The sequence below is a fragment of the Coffea arabica genome, chromosome 3c (assembly GCF_036785885.1).
Source record: "Coffea arabica cultivar ET-39 chromosome 3c, Coffea Arabica ET-39 HiFi, whole genome shotgun sequence".
NCBI classification, from domain to species: Eukaryota; Viridiplantae; Streptophyta; class Magnoliopsida; order Gentianales; family Rubiaceae; genus Coffea; species Coffea arabica.
The window spans coordinates 7,172,286-7,189,942 of NC_092314.1; the positions used below are offsets into that span (position 1 = coordinate 7,172,286).

The window sequence follows — 17,657 nt, forward strand, 5'->3', positions numbered from 1 at the left end:
GCCTTTTTTTTTTTTTTTTTTTTTTTACGTAACGGCACATTTAGAGTAATTTAACTTACTCCTACTTCTAATCGGGAGAGTGGTGTTCTGGGGGGAGGGCGTGGGCTGAGGAAAGCCTACTCTAGGGGGTTGGCCACTACATTAATTGTGGGATGAAAGGTTAATGATTCAAACATTATCTCCTATCAATATGCCTCTATACGAGATTTGTTCTAAATCCATATGAATGCGTGATGCATGCTTCTAGTCTGATGGCGGTTCAATTCTCATTAGGTTCCTGGGTGGCTTTCTCACTTTTTAAATTCTAGCCCTTCTCTTTCTCTGCTAGGCTTTTTTTTTTTTCCTATTTCTAAAAATCTGTCCTATTGACTTCTAATCAAAGGGAGGCACCCATTGAAGCCGCAGCAAGTAGAGATTTAATCTAAGAATAAGGTGCATGTGCATTAGGCTGTTCACAAATCGGTTCGCGAGCGGTTCGAATATGAGTTCGATTCAAGCTCAATCAATATTGAACTTGAGCTCGAGCTCAAGTTAATCAAGTTGATCTCGAGCTCAAGCTAGAGTTAGAACTAAAAAATATTAAGCTCGTTGGCTCACGAACTCAATTATATATATATTTTTTATTTTTTATTTTAATAGTAAAATTACATATATATTCCTAATATTTTATTATTTGTTAAAAAAATTATTATTTTATTTATTTTTAAAATAAAATAATTATTTTTTATTTTTTTAAAATAAAAAATTATTTTTTATTTTTTTAAGCTCGAACTCGAGTTTGACATTTTGACCTCGTCGAGTTCGAGTTCGAGTTCAAACTTCATGAAATTAACTGGGGACTCGACTCAATAAATTCAAAACTCGATTCGATTTGATTCATTTGCACCCATCCATAACGTGCATGATGCCCTTTCATAATTTTATGCTCATGATCGTCGCCAAAATACCAGCACATGATTTTTGACTTCCTGCCAATAGCAAATATTTGTACATAGCCATGTGACTTGTGAAGTTAAATTCATTATGATTTCTATATCAAATTAATTACATATGATCAAGTCAAATGATGCACAGAGGGCGCAGCCACCTTAGAATCTGACTCCTCCGCCGACAACGGAGTTTTTTCTTCTGTGGTACACAAAGGTATGAGCATGTCAATGGCCTTGACCTCATTAAGGCTACGGGATCAGGGCCCCAAAACAGTTGTCAGACAGATGTTTGGGTCAATTTTCTTAGGATTTAATTTCATTTGTTTAGAATGTAGCCCTTTTTTAACAACTTACAAGCACAGAATAAATTTTTATGAACCCCAGAAATAGTATCAAATCGACGTATAAAATGTAATTTAAACCTTACAATTTTTTTTTTTATCAAATCACGACCATGAATCTTTTCAGATCATCATTGCTTGTAATCGTTGTTGCCCGAACTCCAAGACAGGGCTGCCGGAGTAATTTGCCATGAAAACATAAACTTTTATGAACCCCACAAATAGTATCAAATTGACGTATAAAATATAATTTAAACCTTACAAATTTTTTTTTTTTTATCAAATCACGACCGTGAATCTTTTCAGATCATCGTTGCTTGTAATCGTTGTTGCCCGAACTCCAAGACAGGGCTACCGGGGTAATTTGCCATGAAAACATTCAAGTCACTTTACTCGTGTATTAAAAAACCGCATGCAGGGCACAATTTTTGGTAAGTAAAATTCTCAAACCTTTCATGCAGCTCTTATCTGATTTGGAAAAAAAATTTGCAAATATTATTTTACTTATATTATAAACATATTTTTTTATTTCACATATATCACGTCACAAAAAATATTACGGTAGTATTCTAAATTTTTTTTTCCAAGTAATCTGCGATAATGCTAGAGTCTCATTGGCATGGTTGTTGCAGGTTATAGTGGTTTCATCTCATTAGGGATCAAACCTTTCCGAGGCAAATAGTAAACAGATATGCATAAATGTGCACTGCCAAAAACCAATGAAGACAAGGAGGATATTACACTGAGATAACTTTTCAAAGTCATCCATCATACCTAAGACCAAAACAAAAGAGACATCAGTACGCAAACGACGACACTTTAAAAAAGCTAATCATGCAGTCAATGAGAACGATATGCCTTCACGGTGGCGTGCGTGGAGGAAGATTTTGTTTGATAAGAAATCATGGAGATGCCACCAGCAAAGCAGAAACCAAATCCCAACCTTGCTTGGATTATGATTTTTGGTGGAAAATTTTTTTTAGTATTTTTTTGTAAGCATATTTTTAAATTATTTTTTTTATTTTACATAAATCAAATTGTTGTGGTACATTAAACTTAACGAAAGTATTAAATGATTTCGTTATATAATCCAGGTATATATAAGTCTTTACTTTTCTTCTACAAAATGGATATAATGCAACTAAGCCAAAGATAAAATATTTAAAAAAAAAAAGTGGTAGCAATGATATTGGTTGTGGGAGTTGAGAATGCCACATTTCCGGCTTAACTTCCTTATCACATTCAAGGAGAAAAATATTCGTTTCTTCTTGCGATCATGACCTAATAGGAAAATGGAAATTTGTATGTATAGGAAAGATGCCAAAATTTTGTATTCCGTTTAAATTCATTTCTTTAGAAAATTTTTAGAGTGGTTTTGAAAAAAATAACACCATATCACCTTTTTAAAATGAAAAAGTATTGGGAGATTTGAAAAGTTAATAGTTTAAGAAACATATTTTAAAAAAATTATAATTCATTCAAAACTTAATAAAAAAAAGGTAGTTTTTTCTTTTTGAAATGAGAGCATCAAGGGAGCACCAATGCCAATTTTATTTTGGAAAAACATACTTCTAATAAAAGAAAGGATTTCTTTATCGAAGCATAAGCACTCGTTAATATATCTAAACTGCACTTAATTTATAATCCCTCCGTCCCATTTTGATAATCGCGTTTTCCTTTCTCATTCGTCTTAAATTATAGTCCACATTTCAATTGAAAAATATAGTTAACTTTTAACTTCTCTAAAATATCCTTATTTAATATACTTCGTTATCAGCAAATATAACATATATACCTTATTTAATACATTGAACTTTTCCACCAAGTACTGCCTTAATATATACCTTGAATGGTGCAATATAACATTATTATTACTATTCTAATCAATGTAAATGTACAATGATCAGTGATACACCTAATATTAATAGAAGGGTATTTAAAAAAAAACATTAGATTATATTTACCTTTTCAATAAAAATTAACTAATTTTTCTTAACCCGTGTGAGGAAAAAAAATAGATTATCAAAGTGAGACAAATGGAATACATTTTTTTAAAAAAAATTAACACTTGAAACTGTTTTTTTATGAAGAAAAAAAAGAAAAAAGCACAAACTAGAAAAAAAAAAGAAAAAAGAAAAGGACAAGACACACCAACTCAGCCGCCAGCCACCGGGACCTACGTGGGAGTAGGTGGCACTTCGGGGAGATCAATTTTTAATGTGTCGCGTCCTACGCAACAACCCTCCAACTGTCTCATTTGCCTATTAAGTACGTAGTATTATCTGCTATCCATCGCTGTCTCAATATAATGTTATAGCGAAAGAATATAACAGTTATCATTCAAACGGAGTATGTAATGTTACTTGTCGACGACGTCGTATTGAGTGGCCCACGGTTATCATTCACAGATGTCCACCGCCAGCAGGAACTAACTTACATCTGCACGTTTAGTGCTGTAGTAAACAAATCAACCGTTTCTGTCCTTCCACGGTTCCACCGCTTACTAATCATCACTAATCACTGCAATAAACCTCGTCTACTCCGCTAATTTTCTCCATAATCACCCCTCAAAAAACCCATCAAGAAAAGCCTCAAAGTGACTGATTTTTCTTTTTCTTTTTTTTTTTGGGTTCTTATTCTTTTGGTGTCAAATTCAGTTTTTTTTTACCCCTTTTCATTTTTCTTTTGTTAGAATTTTGAAATATCCAGAAAATAGAAAAGGCCCTTTTGATGTTTTCTGATAAAGTGTGAATCTTTGGTAGAAAGTAACGTTCTTGTTTACTGGAAATGGCTTGCCAAGCTATGTGTAGGTGGAGTTTAATTGGCTTAGTGGCTGCTTTTCTCGATCTTGCTATAGCTTACTTCTTGTTATGTGCATCTGCAGTAGCATTTATGGCATCTAAGTTTCTGGGGTTTTTTGGTTTGTATTTGCCTTGTCCTTCTTGTTATGGGGTTTTTGGTGATAATTTCAACAGGTATTTGTGCTTCCAAAAGCTCTTAATAGAGTATCCAGCTGAGAAATTTTCAAATGTTCAGCTTTCTGTCATGTCCAAGTTCCCTTTCAATGATTCTGTTTGGGGAAAGGATAGGAATTCCAACTTGAATATGAGGCTCATAGAGGATAGAAAAAGGGATGTTGTTGAACTGGAAGCTGAGGGTTCATCTAGTTCATTAGTATCAGATGCTGGCAGGCTAAACAATAGTGGTAGCATTAATGGGGAGTCGAAGAGTGGTAGAAACGAGATGGGAGCTGGAAATTTGTTAAGTTTTCGAGATGGGAGGTTTGATTTGAAGGGGAAGGGTTTGATGCATCAGAGGCCAAGGAGTGGGATCCGCCGTGGGAGGAAACGCGGTCTTGGTTATGGCAAAGACTCATCAGTTTCGTTGTATGATCCTCCGTATGCAGAGATGCTACAGAGTAATCCTCCTCATTCTCCTCCTAGCATCAATAAGGGAGGGAGTAAAATGGTTGATGATGGCATTGAGCTTCAGGGTTATGGAGGAAATAGGCATCATTTTAAATGTGAGTGCCATTCTCTTGTTTTGTTTTCAATCATCATATCGCTGTTTATACAGTTCTTGAATTAACTACTGCTAATCTTAATATTCATTGACTTGCATTTTCTTATGATGTTATCAGTATTCGTACTATATTTTGAGTTGTTCTGTAGGGCTTCAATGAATGTCTTTGAGGATTGTAGTTTGCGTTATATGATGTCTCTGCTATTTATTGCATGTATAGTCTAACATTAAAGTGGTATGTACGTCATTTTAGATTTGGAAGAGGCACCAACTAAAGTGAGATTGGGATATAGATCATCTGACATGCAGCATGAGCACGTTAAAGAGGTAAAACCTAATGTAGAATCAGTATTTCATGTTGGCAGCGAGGATAAGAATACAATAAGACTCTTGGAACAGGCCCTTGAAAAAGAGCATGCTGCTCGTGCAGCTCTTTGCCTTGAGCTCGAGATGGAGAGAAGTGCTGCTGCAAGTGCTGCAGATGAGGCCATGGCTATGATTCAACGTCTACAAGAGGAGAAGGCATCAATTGAAATGGAAGCTCGGCAATATCAGAGGATGACTGACGAGAAATCAGCTTATGATGCAGAAGAAATGAATATCCTCAAAGAAATCGTTGTCCGGAGGGAGAGGGAGAAGCATTTTTTGGAAAAGGAACTTGAGGCATATCAGGAGATGAGCTTTATTGGAAAGGAACCATCTTCAGGTGATGGTGAGGATATGTTGAACAGTCAACAACAAGAATTTGATACTTCATTTGACCAAAACGAGGATCCAGCAATGATACTACAGCAGTTGAATGCCTCTATTGACAAGAAGGTAATGATTGAAACTAAAAGAGCAGATGAGGCTGTTCCTGTTGAGAAAGGAAAAGCTGTACTTGCTTCTCCAGAAGAGTTGCTAGTACATAGATTGGATGAAAGTTCTGCAGTTAAAAAACATGGGCATCCTGCTGGGCACCTTTCACAGTTTTCAGGATGCAGCATGGTTGATAGGTTGAATCTTCAGGATAAAATGATATCTATGGATAACTCGCATTCTTCTGCAGGGGATTTGCAGAGATTAGTGTCAACTTCTCAGACATGTAAACCTGGCACTTCTCAAGAGATACTTCCAGAGACAACCACTTTCCTACTGGTGAAAGGACATGAGTACTGTGATAATACAAATATACATGCAGAAATGGCAAAAAGTTGTGTTGAAACTTCGCATATTCCGTATCTTAATGGGAATATAAAGCGGTATGAAAATGATTCAAATGTGGGTACCCAGTGGTCCAAGAGTTCTTGTCGTGTACTTGATAAAGAACCTCATGTTCATGATGTCCATGTAATAGTTGATAACTCCAACTTGTGTAATCGGATTAGTGGCAGCAACCTTGACTCGATGTCAGTGAATGATGATTTAGAAATTGATAGGAAAATTAATGTTCCATCAGAAGCTTCTGCCAGTCAGATGATTAATGCTACCAGTGATTGTCTAAGTACGAGCTGTTTGGATGCTGGAGTTGACATTAGGAGAAGTAGTTCAGATGTAACTAGCAGTCTCCCACCAATGTGCCTGGATGGCAAATCTCTGCTTTCTGATCTGCAGAGGAGTTCCTTGTCCGTGGTAAACAATGAACAGTTGAAGATTGATTTTGAAGTCGGATGGCTTCAAGAAAGATTAAAGGTAGTGCAAGAAGGAAGAGGGAAACTTAACCTGTCTTTGGAGCACCAAGAAAGGGAGAAAATGCAGTTGAAGCTTTTGGAGAATATGCCACACCCACTTCAAGAGATTCAGCAGCTCACTGAAACTGGAAAGACAGTACGACAAGCTTCTTTACCCACTCCATCGTCTAAGGTCTGGCACTTCTTTACTTGTCTATGTGGTAAAAGTTGAATATAACTGTTGACTGCATTGACTTTTCTTCAAGTGATATTTTTTGACTTTATCATAAGAAATGTAGAGTTGCTTGGAAAGAACTTGGTGCAAATCTGTTACAAAATATCTGTTGACTTCATATATTTAATGAACGGTATAATTCTTAAAAAGGAGAACTTGGCATCCAAGAAACTAGTAATCAGAGATTTGATCAAGCTTTGGGGTTTTGATTGACATTGAGATTGAAGCTTAATATTTGTACTGCCAATCACGGGTTAAAATGTAATTTGAATTCTAGTTTTGTTGATTCTTTGTTATTACGTTGGAAATAGTTGAGAAACCAATGCTTATTGTCTATTCAGACATCAAGGCGAGATATTTTACCGTGCTGAAATGCATGCAAAGCTCGTACACTCTAATGAACTAGTCTGTTCTTTTTCTTTTAATCTTTTACTCCTTGAATTAAATTCTTTATATTGGATATTTATATTACAAAATCATGATTCAGGGAATTTCAAGGAAAAGACGGTGTAGAAGTCTTTCCTCTTCACTGCAGACATGCTCATAAATTATGGAAATCACAACCGGTAAACAAATATCTTCTGTTGTCACCTCCAGCTATTTACTTGCAATGGAAGATTGATGTTAATCCTACATATTACGTATCCTGGATGGTCTCACACACTTGTGTACAAAATTTGCATTTTTGCTAATATTTGCTGCTAGCTACAGAAGACATTTCCTCACATTCAACTGATTGGAACCTTTTTATCGTTCTGTGACGTTACTTGTCTGCAAATTGTATAAATCAGCTGCAAGGAGGACGCAAAGTGGCAGAAGGTAGTCAGATGTTTATAGGTTCGCCATAAGTTTCACCATCCTGTATCTATGACTTCAGACTTGTATGCTGCTGACAAATCATTTGCCCTTTGCACTCTATTTTGAGTATTCTCTTTTGACCCTTGTTCGTTGGATTGTTATATAATAAGGAATTAGTTCCAAGGAGAAGCATGGTTTCGATTACCTTAGCTTGGTATGTAAATCTGGGATGAAATTTGTTTAGATGGAAGCCTGAATTTGATGATGAAAATGGGAAACCAGGTTGATCTTTCTAGTTAATATTCTTTTGTTGGGTATGATAATCTTTAAATTGAAACTTTACAGTTCTTCTTTAACACTGTTGTATACCATGATTTCCGCAGCTTAGATCTGCTGCTCTTTTAAGAGCAGGTTTGATGTTCCTTTCAGCCCGGTTCATCTGTGAGTCAAGTAAGGTCTTGCACATATTCTGTGCTCTTGTATTCCCTTTCTTGGTCTGGAAAAAGGAAACTTTACTTCGCTCAGGTATAGACACTATCCATTCTGGTCCACCTTTTCTGGCATCACGTTATGGATTTTGGAGAAATTGCAATGTTAAGTTTGTTCTCAAGAGATAATAAGAAGATAAGCAGAGTATGATAAATACTACTGCAAATAGTTATTATTTTTAGGGTAAAAAACCTCAACACCACTGAACTATTGGTCGGATAATGTTTTGGCTATCAAACTATTTTTCGTCAGTAATTGGTCATTAAACAACTTAATCAGTAAAATCCGTGATCATTTAGTCGATAATTACTTTTAATCTGTGAAATTAGCAGTACACGTGGCAAAGCACGAGCGCAATTTTGTCCAACAACTATGTGATTCTATTTTACAAATTAATTGTTAATTTCACAGATTAAAAGCAATTATCGATCAAATTGTCATGGGTTTACTAATCATATTATTTAGTGGTCAATTATTAACGAAAAATAGTTTGATGGTCAAAATATGATCTGATCAATAGTTTTGGGGCCGTTGAAGTTTTTTACCCTTATTTTTATCATCAAATTTAAACATAAAGATCAATGTGATAGTTATTATTTACATCTCTGCTTGCTGCAAGTCCTCCAGTTGATCCATCGATCACCTCTAAAGATAAGATTAATTGTAACAAGCAAATGTAACATTGCTTCGGTGAAAATTCAACAAGTGGCAGAAAATCAAAAGCTGATTTTGGTAAAATCACTCGTATCATTGCATCAATTCTTTTCACAAAGCAAACATTATCTTTCAACAGTTTCTCTGGTCAGAGTACCATGAACACCCAAACAAATCGTCTTATCCAAGTACATCAAACATTAAAGTTGCACACGAAACTTATTGCTCCAAAACAATCAGGGCAAAAATACAATCCAAGCTCCAACAGGGTAATTGATATGTCCTTGAAACTAAAGAAACCAGAAGAGATTAGCCAAGGACATACTAGTTGTAGTATAACTTGTAGCAACGGACGGGTACCTTTCTGATGATAGACCATAAGAGATCAAAGTATAATGGTAGCTGTGCAAACGCAAAAAAGGTTATCGGTAGACATGCTACAGCATAGATGGGAAATGCTCCCCTGTGCACTTGATCTTCGAGAACGAAGAAATGTCCTGCACAGAATGATACCAATATTGCAGATATTGAGGTGAATAGGGAGCTTAATCCAATTAAAAGCTTCCTTGGCAAACTTCTTTTGAAATCCCTTTGTTCGCATCTTGAGGTAAGGATAGCAAGAAAAAACACCAGAGCGGTCACGGAGAAGCAGAGAGCAACTATTGAAGCGACAGAAAACACTCTGAATATAGGCTCTCTTTCAAGAACTGGATGACCAGAGTCTTGATTAACACCACCTGGAATTGATGATGCTGTAGCAAATGCCACCGCTGCAATGAGTGCTGCCACCACAGAGCATGATTCGGAGGTTTTAAGCATCCACTCACTTCCTTCTTTTGCTAGTTTCTCATGCGTCTTTGTGAAAATCTCTCTTGCAGTCTCATATTTCTTGTTGTACTGGATGAAACATTGTGGTGGCATGGATGTCTTCACATGCTGCAGTAGGAAACCACCTTGGTTAATCTCTGGATATTAGATAGTTAAGATGCATATTGATGTTTTTGAGCAAGGTTTGAATGGGAGAAAACGTGTTAGGCCAAAAAATATTGAACTAGAAAGAGTACTAGCACAAATATTTACAAGGAAAACTCATTGTCAAGTTCTTTTACATATTTCAGTAAAGAGGGGTGATCCTTGAAAAATAACTTCCTCTCCAGGTGCATTCATGAAGAAGTTAAAAAGTACTAGCTAAAAGTTATAGCTAATTGAGAAACATTTTCCAGGATATATCATTATTAGTACAGAGAGACTAATTAACAGAATACACAAAGTGAACTGGAGATGGTTACCGCATTCTAAAAAGGAAGTTCTAATAATAAAGGAATGAAACAAGAACGTGAAGCCAATGAAGTTGTCCTAGATTGATTTCAGTCAGGTATTATCAGAACATAATCTCAGCTTGGAACAATTGACTAAGGACACTAATGTGTACCTTAAACCACTTCATTTCCCACTGCATCTGCAATGCAGTACCTGGAATTCGCCAAGGTTGATGGTCTTGAAACTTGGCAGCGAGATGCATTGCACTGTTTCCTTCATTGTCAATTTGATAAAGCACAAATTCCGGCAGTTTCATTGTCATTAATAAATCAAACACCTTGATTTGCCTGTTCTCAACGGCCAAGAGCAGGGCATTCTTCCCATTTGCATCCAAGTCTTGAATGGCCACTGGAAAGGTTTTCAGGATTTTTTCCACCATTTCTGATATACCCATCTTTGCTGCAAGTAATATTGATGTCTCTGTAGCATCCTTGGGCTTGGCATCTGGTACAGGTATATCATGTCAGTGGATTAATTGGCATCCATCGGCTTCAAGCTAAATTCTTATCTTACCTATCAGCTACTTTGACGTGCTACTAAGATTTTATGCTAACTTGCTTGAGCACAAGTGTGTGCAATCTAAAGTATAGTTGCTTAAGACAATTATTTTATGGAAGAAATCATCTTGGGAAGAAAGCACTATGGAAGGTGAGGCAGAGAGGACCTAGAAGGATAACTTCATTGTAACACATCATTATTTCTTAATTTCAAATTAGATAGTCAATTTTCTTGAGGCTAACTCTCAACATGGTTCATATCTTACTATTCATGTTTGCATAAATTGACCACCGCAGATGTTGGAAGCATGAACCATTGTCCTGTATGACTAACTAAGGTAGATTGCAGAAAGAGGAAACTATATTTTATCTGCACCTTACCTTCTTGGAACAAGCAACCTTTAGCTTTATGACTTCACCATCGAGTAATGACATTCGCAGACCATATTTAGCTTCATATGCACACTTTAAATGCTCTTTAGGCCAAATGACAAGCATGCACAGCAAGGGTAAAAGATGCTGCGAATATAATTGCCCTTACCACTACAACTAAAGCAGACAAATATCATGTAAATTTTAGATATTACAATCGAGTATCTTCTAAATTTTAGTCGTTCAAGTGAGGTGGACAGAGCTAAACTGTTATCTTGAAACCATACCTGGTTTACTCTCAATTTTGTTTTTCTCGTCTTTGGATTCGCTTCCAGGGATGTTGTCTTCTGAGCTTGAAGGAATATCAGGTGTTTTTGGTGGTTCTTCTGGAACGACAAATCTTCCTTCATACGTCGGTTCTGCACCATTTATGGGATTTTGCCCATCGTGACTGTACTTATATCGTGATTCTTTCTCAATCAATTTATCCATCATCCGAACAGCCCTATTGTGCCTCTGTTTCTTCTCCCTAATCTTGCTGATCTTCCTAATGCCTGCATGCGTGGAAACATTTGTGCAGATCAACCAAACATTGTTAGAGATGGAAAACCAATCTATTGCATAATGTGATTAGTCGATACCTGATGATTAGACTTACCCAGACAGATGGAAATTTCCTAAAACGCTTTTTTTTTTTTTTGGAATTTGGTTAAATGTTCAGGAACAAACAAGATTTTGTTCTTGTGAGCCGAAACTATACCAGCGATTTCTGAATAGCATTGAAACTTTGTAATTGACTATGAACTGATACAATATAAATTCAACTCAGCTGATCTATGACACTCAAAACAAAACAAAACAGCTTTAAATTGAATGGGAAGAGCTGTATTTCTTTTTACATGTTACAAGCATAAATACCCCAACAAACTACAACTATGCCTTTGCTATGTCTTGCTTTGCTTTTCTTCTTTCTCAGTTTGAGGCAGGGAAGGAAACTATCCAGAAAAATATGCAAAGGCCAAAACTATCCAGAAACCTGAATGAACTATAATGAACTGTAGAGCGACGCTTACCCATTCCGAAAATAATTAGTGCAAGGTTGATTGCAAATTTGAACAACTGAATGCAGGTAGCATAGTTCGGTGGAAACCTGGTCTCATCATTGAGCTCTTCTCCTGCTTGTTTGAAATTGGCAAGTGATTAGTTTAGAGAACAAATTACGAGCTATAAAATCATGTACCTGCATTAACATGTATAGCATGGTATGACATCACTTCCAGCCTACATTGTTAATAATTCTTTGTAAGCTATTCTATAATTGCTCATGTGGAACATACATGTTTAGAACAGATTAAATAATTTAAGCTGATAACCTGGCAAATTGTTTGTAGTCCTCTTCCTAAATCAGATGCAGGCAAAGGCCAAATACTTCTAAAATTAGTGTACTCCTGAACGTTTTGTGCACAAAGCCAAAGCAATAACAGACTATATCCCTGAAAGTACAAGGACTCTTGTATAGAAGCATTAGCAGTTATAACAATTCTCTATAGTATTTGAACAACAAATAAAAGTGTTATATTTTTGTTTCAATGAATCTCTTAGTAATTGTGATATACCTTCTCTCTTTACATAAAGTTGCACCTTTATTTTTTTAAAAATAATTTAAAACATGAGAGTATGTGCCCAATTCACAAGTTCAAAGTTTCATTAGATATATAGTGGCTAAATCGCAAAAGTTTAATTTTATTTAATGGCTCTCCAGAAGATAATGCATCCTGTAAGTTGAGCTGCAATGAATTTAAACAACTGGAGAGGACACAAGGCTGACAGAGCAAACCAGTCTATACCATCTTCACAGTTCGCTCCCTTCTATAGATACCCTAGTGGCCACAAATGAGTACATAATGTTTTCCTTTTTGAAAGTAAGTACCAGATGCACTGATGCAGATCCTTCAGTAGTTAAGCATAACAGAGGTAAAATATATTAGACAAGCAACTCATAAGGGTGTTGAACAGCATGATTACTGTTACTGTGGTATGCGTCTAGCATCTTAGTAATTTAGAAGTTCTCAGCATGATATTTTTGTGCAGAAATCGGCTAGCTGATCGCATTGCATAGAACAAGGCATGCAGAAGTTGAGCCTCAGAAAATATCTCCTATGCCGTGTATCACTGTAAATTGTCAACCATTTGGCTACTGATGCTACGAGGTTGTAATGGTTTTCTGTTACTTTTTGTTGTTATAATGTACTTATTTCTTCCATTATTCAAAATTTACTTCCCTCCATGTTCTGCATGTCGTAAAGTTTAGATTTGTTAACCAAAAGCAAGTTCAACCAATTCCAAAACTGCAGGAAATCAGTAAAGGCGTAGTAGAGACCTTGATTTCCCTCTATTGGAATTTCTCTGTCTTCTGTACTGCCTGGTTGTCTGGAATCAGAGTCTTCTCCACGAGAAGCTGGAAACAAGTATTGCTCCATTAAGAAGTTGTCAGAAGTTAAAGTAGAGTGTGAGATGTGGTTATCAAACGTACCAATTGTCCTTATTACAGTCCAAGCTAGATAAAGGAATTTTCCACTTGTCTGGTAGTAAGTTATCCGGATAATTAATACCACGAGTAGTGATCTAGTACTGGAATTCTGTAAAGTTTTGTTTTGATATTGTGCTATTTTCTTCCAATTCAAATTCTGTAAGGCTTTGTTTTTATACCATGCTATTTTCTTCCAAATCAAAATCTATTTGATGAAGTCTAGATTCTTTTACCAAAAACAAGTTCAAACAATTCTGCTCAAAGAAAAGTTCAAACATTTTAAAAACTTTGGAAATAAGTAAAGGCATGGTAGAGACCTTGATGTTCTTCCTTTCTCTCTTGGATTTTCTGTGTCTACTGTACTGGCTGGTTTTTTTCTCGAATCAGAATCTTTTCCAAGAGAAGTTGGAAACAAGTATTGCTCCATTTAGAAGTGGATAGAAGTTGCATTAGAGTGTAAGATGTGGCCATCAAACTTACCAATTATCCGGAATACAGCCCAAGGTAGATGAATGAGCTTGCAGCCCAAGGTAGTTTTCTGTTAACTTTTGTTGTTATACTGTGCTATTTTCTTCCATTATTCAAAATTTATAAGTATTACTTTTCTCGATGTTCTCTATTTGATGAAGTCTAGATTCTTTAATTTACCAAAACAATTTGAAAACTGCAGGGAGTAACTAAAGGCATGGCAGAGACCTTGACCTTCCATTTTTCCCTCTTCAGGATCTGCTGTGTTTGTTAGAGACCTTGACCTTGACCTTCCATTTTTCCCCTGATCTACCAGACCTGGACCTTTACCTTGACCTTGATCTTGACCTTTTCCAAGAGGAGCTGGAAACAAGTATTTGTCCATTTAGAAGTGGCCAGAAGTCATAGTAGAGTGTGAGATTTGGTTATCAAACCTACCAATTATCCTGAATGCAGTCGAAAGTAGACGAATGAAGTTCACACATGTCTGGTAGTTCTCCGGATAGTGCTCTTCGGTCTCCTTTATGCTTCTCCAGTCTCCTCTTCTGGATTGATGGTTCTTAAGCTCAGGGACATATACACCTTGCAAACAAATACAGTTGCACTTCGGTGAAAGTCAAATTGAGGAGATATTTAGATGAACAAAGGAAAGATGACTGATAAACCATACATTCAACTGTATATGTAAAATATACTTCCTCTAGAAAAGTGGCTTAAAATCACCAACTCTGCGTGAAATTACAAGATAGACTTGATGATATCTCAAAATGACAAATGTTTCGGGAACTTTGAAGATCATATATTGGAGAAACTGGAAAATAATAACCGGAAAATTTTTTAAAATGATAGCTGAAGAAAAGAATAGGAAGGAAAAGATTAAGCTATAGTTAAATTTTGAGATTTTGGCAAAGTCAGATAATGCAATGGTCTAGAGGAAAGATAAAGGCAGCATGTTAGAAGCAACGTACATAGGCCAACAGCCTCCTACCAAAAAAAAAAAAAAGATCATAGATGCTTTAGCTGAAGAGATGCTTAAATTTCTAAAATCTTCCTGATGGACATTCTTACAGTGATAGATCATTCGATCACAGAGTCGGAGATTGCTGCTGCTCTCAAATACATTTGGCTTCCTGGCTAGGATGTGGAGAGGAGAAATGCCTTCCTGATTGACAGAATTGACAAGCCTGTCGTATTTGATAGTTATCAGGTCTGCCAATGCTGTAATGGAGAAAATTGTTGAGATCTCATGTTATTCTTAGATGATATAAATTTATGCACTTTGAGTGAAAAGAAAGCATGACTTGCATAATTCTTACCAAAGTATTCCCCGGATATGGCAGAGTGCAGAATGGTATCCCCATCATTCCTTCTACAGAGTGAATAATCTGGTTCGCTTGCATTTCCATTGTAAAGCTCATGAAACAGTTGAAACGCTTCCATATGGCCGTGATGAGCTGCCAAGAACATTGGTGTTTCACCCTTCTGGTTGCGCATCCTGATGAGCTCGCGATGCTTCCTGGCTATACAATAGCAGATTGTGACACTGCCAAGTGCTGCAGCTAGATGGAGAGCTGTGTCTCCTTTGTCGTTTTCCGCTTTAAGGATCTCGACTGCCTGGCCCACTGGTAGTAATTCTACCAGTTGCCTTATGATTGCTGCAAGTGCATTAGCTTCCTTTTCACCTACATGGTAACTTGAGACAGCAATGTGCAGAGCTGTCTCTTCTGATTTAGTTAGCTTAGCCTTACAAGCATCCGAAGGGTGGCTCTTGCAGATTCTCAGCACTTCCCTCCACTTTTTCTTCATGGCAAATTGAAATAACTCATCTACATCAAATTTTTGAGGCTCTATTTGTTTGTTGTTCCACATTTTTCTTCGAGGTGTGCTCTTTCTTGTCACTTGTGATTCCTCATATCATCTATATAATGTCTTAGAGCTCTAGCATTGTAACGTATGCAAGAAAAAGAAAAAGGCCCACCAAAACCCTTTTTTTGATTTCTGAGAACCTTCTTTTCTTTTGTCGTTTCTAAGGTTGTGTTTGGATTGCATTTTCCGTCATTTTTCATGGAAAAATTACTGTAGCGATTTGATATATGTGAGGAAAAAATGTGATAGGGAAATGTGATCACGGAAAACGATAATATTTTCCGACGAAAACCTTCAATCCAAGCAAGGCCTAAGTTTCTGAGGATCAGTTTGCAACTATCTTCTCTTTTGTCTTTTCCAAGTTTCCGAGGATCAATTTGAAACTAGTTCCTCCGGAACTCTCTCTAGTTTTGAATGGCTTCCACATCATTATTCCTTTTTTCTTTGGCTTATTCTTCGGATAAATAAATAAATAAATAAACAAAACACACAGTTCTGTTGCAGTTAATATAGATTGGTACAAGAAGGAAGATAGGAAGGCCATAGTCAATTAGTCCCTACTAATGCATTGCATAAGAATAAGCAAACAAATGTACATTTTAGGTTGTAAACCAACGCTTGACTTACAATCAGATCATACCAAAGTTTAATCACATCTATATCTTCATTTGATTCGTAGGTATCTGCATTTGATCCGATCATAAAATTTCAATTCAACTACAATACTTTGTGTATAATCTGGATGGATTCTTTTCTTGTTTGCGTAATGTAGCTTTTTACCACTTGATTTATCTGACCCTTTTCTCCCCATTTCACTGTGTATAAAGAAGATCCATCATCCATGACTTGACGCTGAATGAAGGCAAACTCAACTAGAATCTTAAAAAGAAAAAGGATGAAGACCAATTAGTATTCCAATCGCAAAATTGATTGGTCTTTTTCAAGTGTCCCTAGCACTCATCTAAAGAAACTTTCAAAATTTCTGAAACTTTTTTAGCACTCAATCAGGAAGTAGAGGATTATTTATGCAGAGGGCAAAAATATTGTCCATGAAGCATGTTATTTACTAGTAACTAACTCTTACAAGAGAACCAAATATCCTCTCAACTTTTTTAATACAGAAGCAAAGCCCTGCAGGAAAGTTGATAACTTGATACTAACTCATATTGTACTTCAGATGATTCTTTGGAGCTCACTAGAGCAAGTCATTTGTTCCCCTTGTCTCTCCTACTAGCTTCGCTTCATTTCTTCTGCCTTCCCCACGTCAAAAATTTTTGTTTTATTTTGGCTTTTGTAACAAAAAATGATATGTGTCCTAACACTGGTGGAGCAATCAATTTTCTTACGGGGAAATTATCTAATCCACTTTCTTCCTAGCAGTAAATGAAACGCATCGAAACATCTAGTTATTTTTTGGCAACTCATTCATCAATTCAAGTAATTTGCCGGCTAAAAGAGTGATGGAGGTGTGTTTTGGAATCAGTGGTATGTAGACAGGCTTGTATGGTCCTGGAATGTGAATGTATCATCCTTATGGACTAATGAAAAATGTACAACCTATAAATCTAGTGTTGGGTGTGGAAGATGATCTTCATCCTTCTGTTCTGCAAGGAATATTCACTCATTGCATTGTAGCAGTGACATTGGCCATATTAGCGGGGTGATTCCATCTTGGTGTCCACCAGCCACAACCTTCTAATCGTTCTTTGAGGTTACTTGTCCACAACAAAACAGCTGCTAGGAGAATGCAAAGTAATGTTAAGCAGTCAGTTGTTTATAGGTTAGCTAGAAGTTTCACCATCCTGCATATGTGACTTTCAGACTTGTATACAGCTGACAAACATATGCCCTTTGCTATTTTGAGTATTCTATTTTGAGTCATGGTTCAAAGGCGCGGTCGCAGTCGCGGCCTCGAGTCTTTGAACCATGCTTTTGACCCTTGTCCTTAGGCTCTTCTATGTTCGTTGGATAATTTAGGCTCTTCTAT

At 36.4% G+C, this 17,657-nt stretch overlaps 2 protein-coding genes and 1 long non-coding RNA gene across 6 annotated transcripts; 2 read left to right on the top strand and 1 right to left on the bottom strand.

Annotated features, from left to right (window-relative positions):
* Positions 1–3,563: 3,563 nt before the first annotated feature.
* Positions 3,564–7,774, top strand: LOC113734444 (uncharacterized). 3 transcript variants are annotated; one of them, XM_027260993.2, is made up of 4 exons: positions 3,564–4,793; positions 5,046–5,119; positions 5,192–6,634; positions 7,164–7,774. In XM_027260993.2, exons 1-4 carry the CDS (start codon positions 4,058–4,060, stop codon positions 7,221–7,223), a joined length of 2,313 nt encoding a protein of 770 aa, XP_027116794.1. In that variant the 5' UTR covers positions 3,564–4,057; the 3' UTR covers positions 7,224–7,774. The 3 variants fall into 3 exon arrangements, with proteins under 3 accessions (XP_027116794.1, XP_027116793.1, XP_027116792.1); XM_027260992.2 differs by having other exon boundaries at positions 3,565–4,793; positions 5,046–6,634; positions 7,164–7,242; positions 7,468–7,774; XM_027260991.2 differs by having other exon boundaries at positions 3,565–4,793; positions 5,046–6,634.
* A 1,167-nt stretch (positions 7,775–8,941) lies between these two features.
* Positions 8,942–15,679, bottom strand: LOC113734445 (uncharacterized). Of its 2 annotated transcripts, none has more exons than XM_027260995.2 (9): positions 15,121–15,679; positions 14,873–15,022; positions 14,243–14,386; positions 14,039–14,167; positions 13,187–13,264; positions 11,880–11,981; positions 11,094–11,360; positions 10,050–10,381; positions 8,942–9,553 (listed from the first exon to the last, which is right to left on the bottom strand). In XM_027260995.2, exons 1-9 carry the CDS (start codon positions 15,671–15,673, stop codon positions 8,942–8,944), a joined length of 2,367 nt encoding a protein of 788 aa, XP_027116796.2. In that variant the 5' UTR covers positions 15,674–15,679. The 2 variants fall into 2 exon arrangements, with proteins under 2 accessions (XP_027116796.2, XP_027116795.2); XM_027260994.2 differs by having other exon boundaries at positions 14,033–14,167.
* LOC140037608 (uncharacterized) lies at positions 9,341–15,270 on the top strand. The gene is made up of 4 exons (XR_011841542.1): positions 9,341–9,425; positions 12,898–13,866; positions 14,875–15,011; positions 15,145–15,270. It is a non-coding gene; the product is annotated as an uncharacterized lncRNA (long non-coding RNA).
* Positions 15,680–17,657: the final 1,978 nt, after the last annotated feature.

Bases quoted from the DNA above. Each gene is read 5' to 3' on its own strand.
- LOC113734444 (XM_027260991.2), top strand. From the start codon at position 4,058: ATGGCTTGCCAAGCTATGTGTAGGTGGAGTTTAATTGGCTTAGTGGCT. The intron at 4,794-5,045 runs GTGAGTGCCATT...ACGTCATTTTAG, and splicing joins AAATAGGCATCATTTTAAAT to ATTTGGAAGAGGCACCAACT. The intron at 6,635-7,163 runs GTCTGGCACTTC...ATCATGATTCAG, and splicing joins TACCCACTCCATCGTCTAAG to GGAATTTCAAGGAAAAGACG.
- LOC113734445 (XM_027260994.2), bottom strand. From the start codon at position 15,673: ATGTGGAACAACAAACAAATAGAGCCTCAAAAATTTGATGTAGATGAG. The intron at 14,387-14,872 runs GTAAGAATGTCC...TTTGTTTGCAAG, and splicing joins TGATCGAATGATCTATCACT to GTGTATATGTCCCTGAGCTT. The intron at 10,382-11,093 runs GTATGGTTTCAA...TACCTGTACCAG, and splicing joins CAAAATTGAGAGTAAACCAG to ATGCCAAGCCCAAGGATGCT.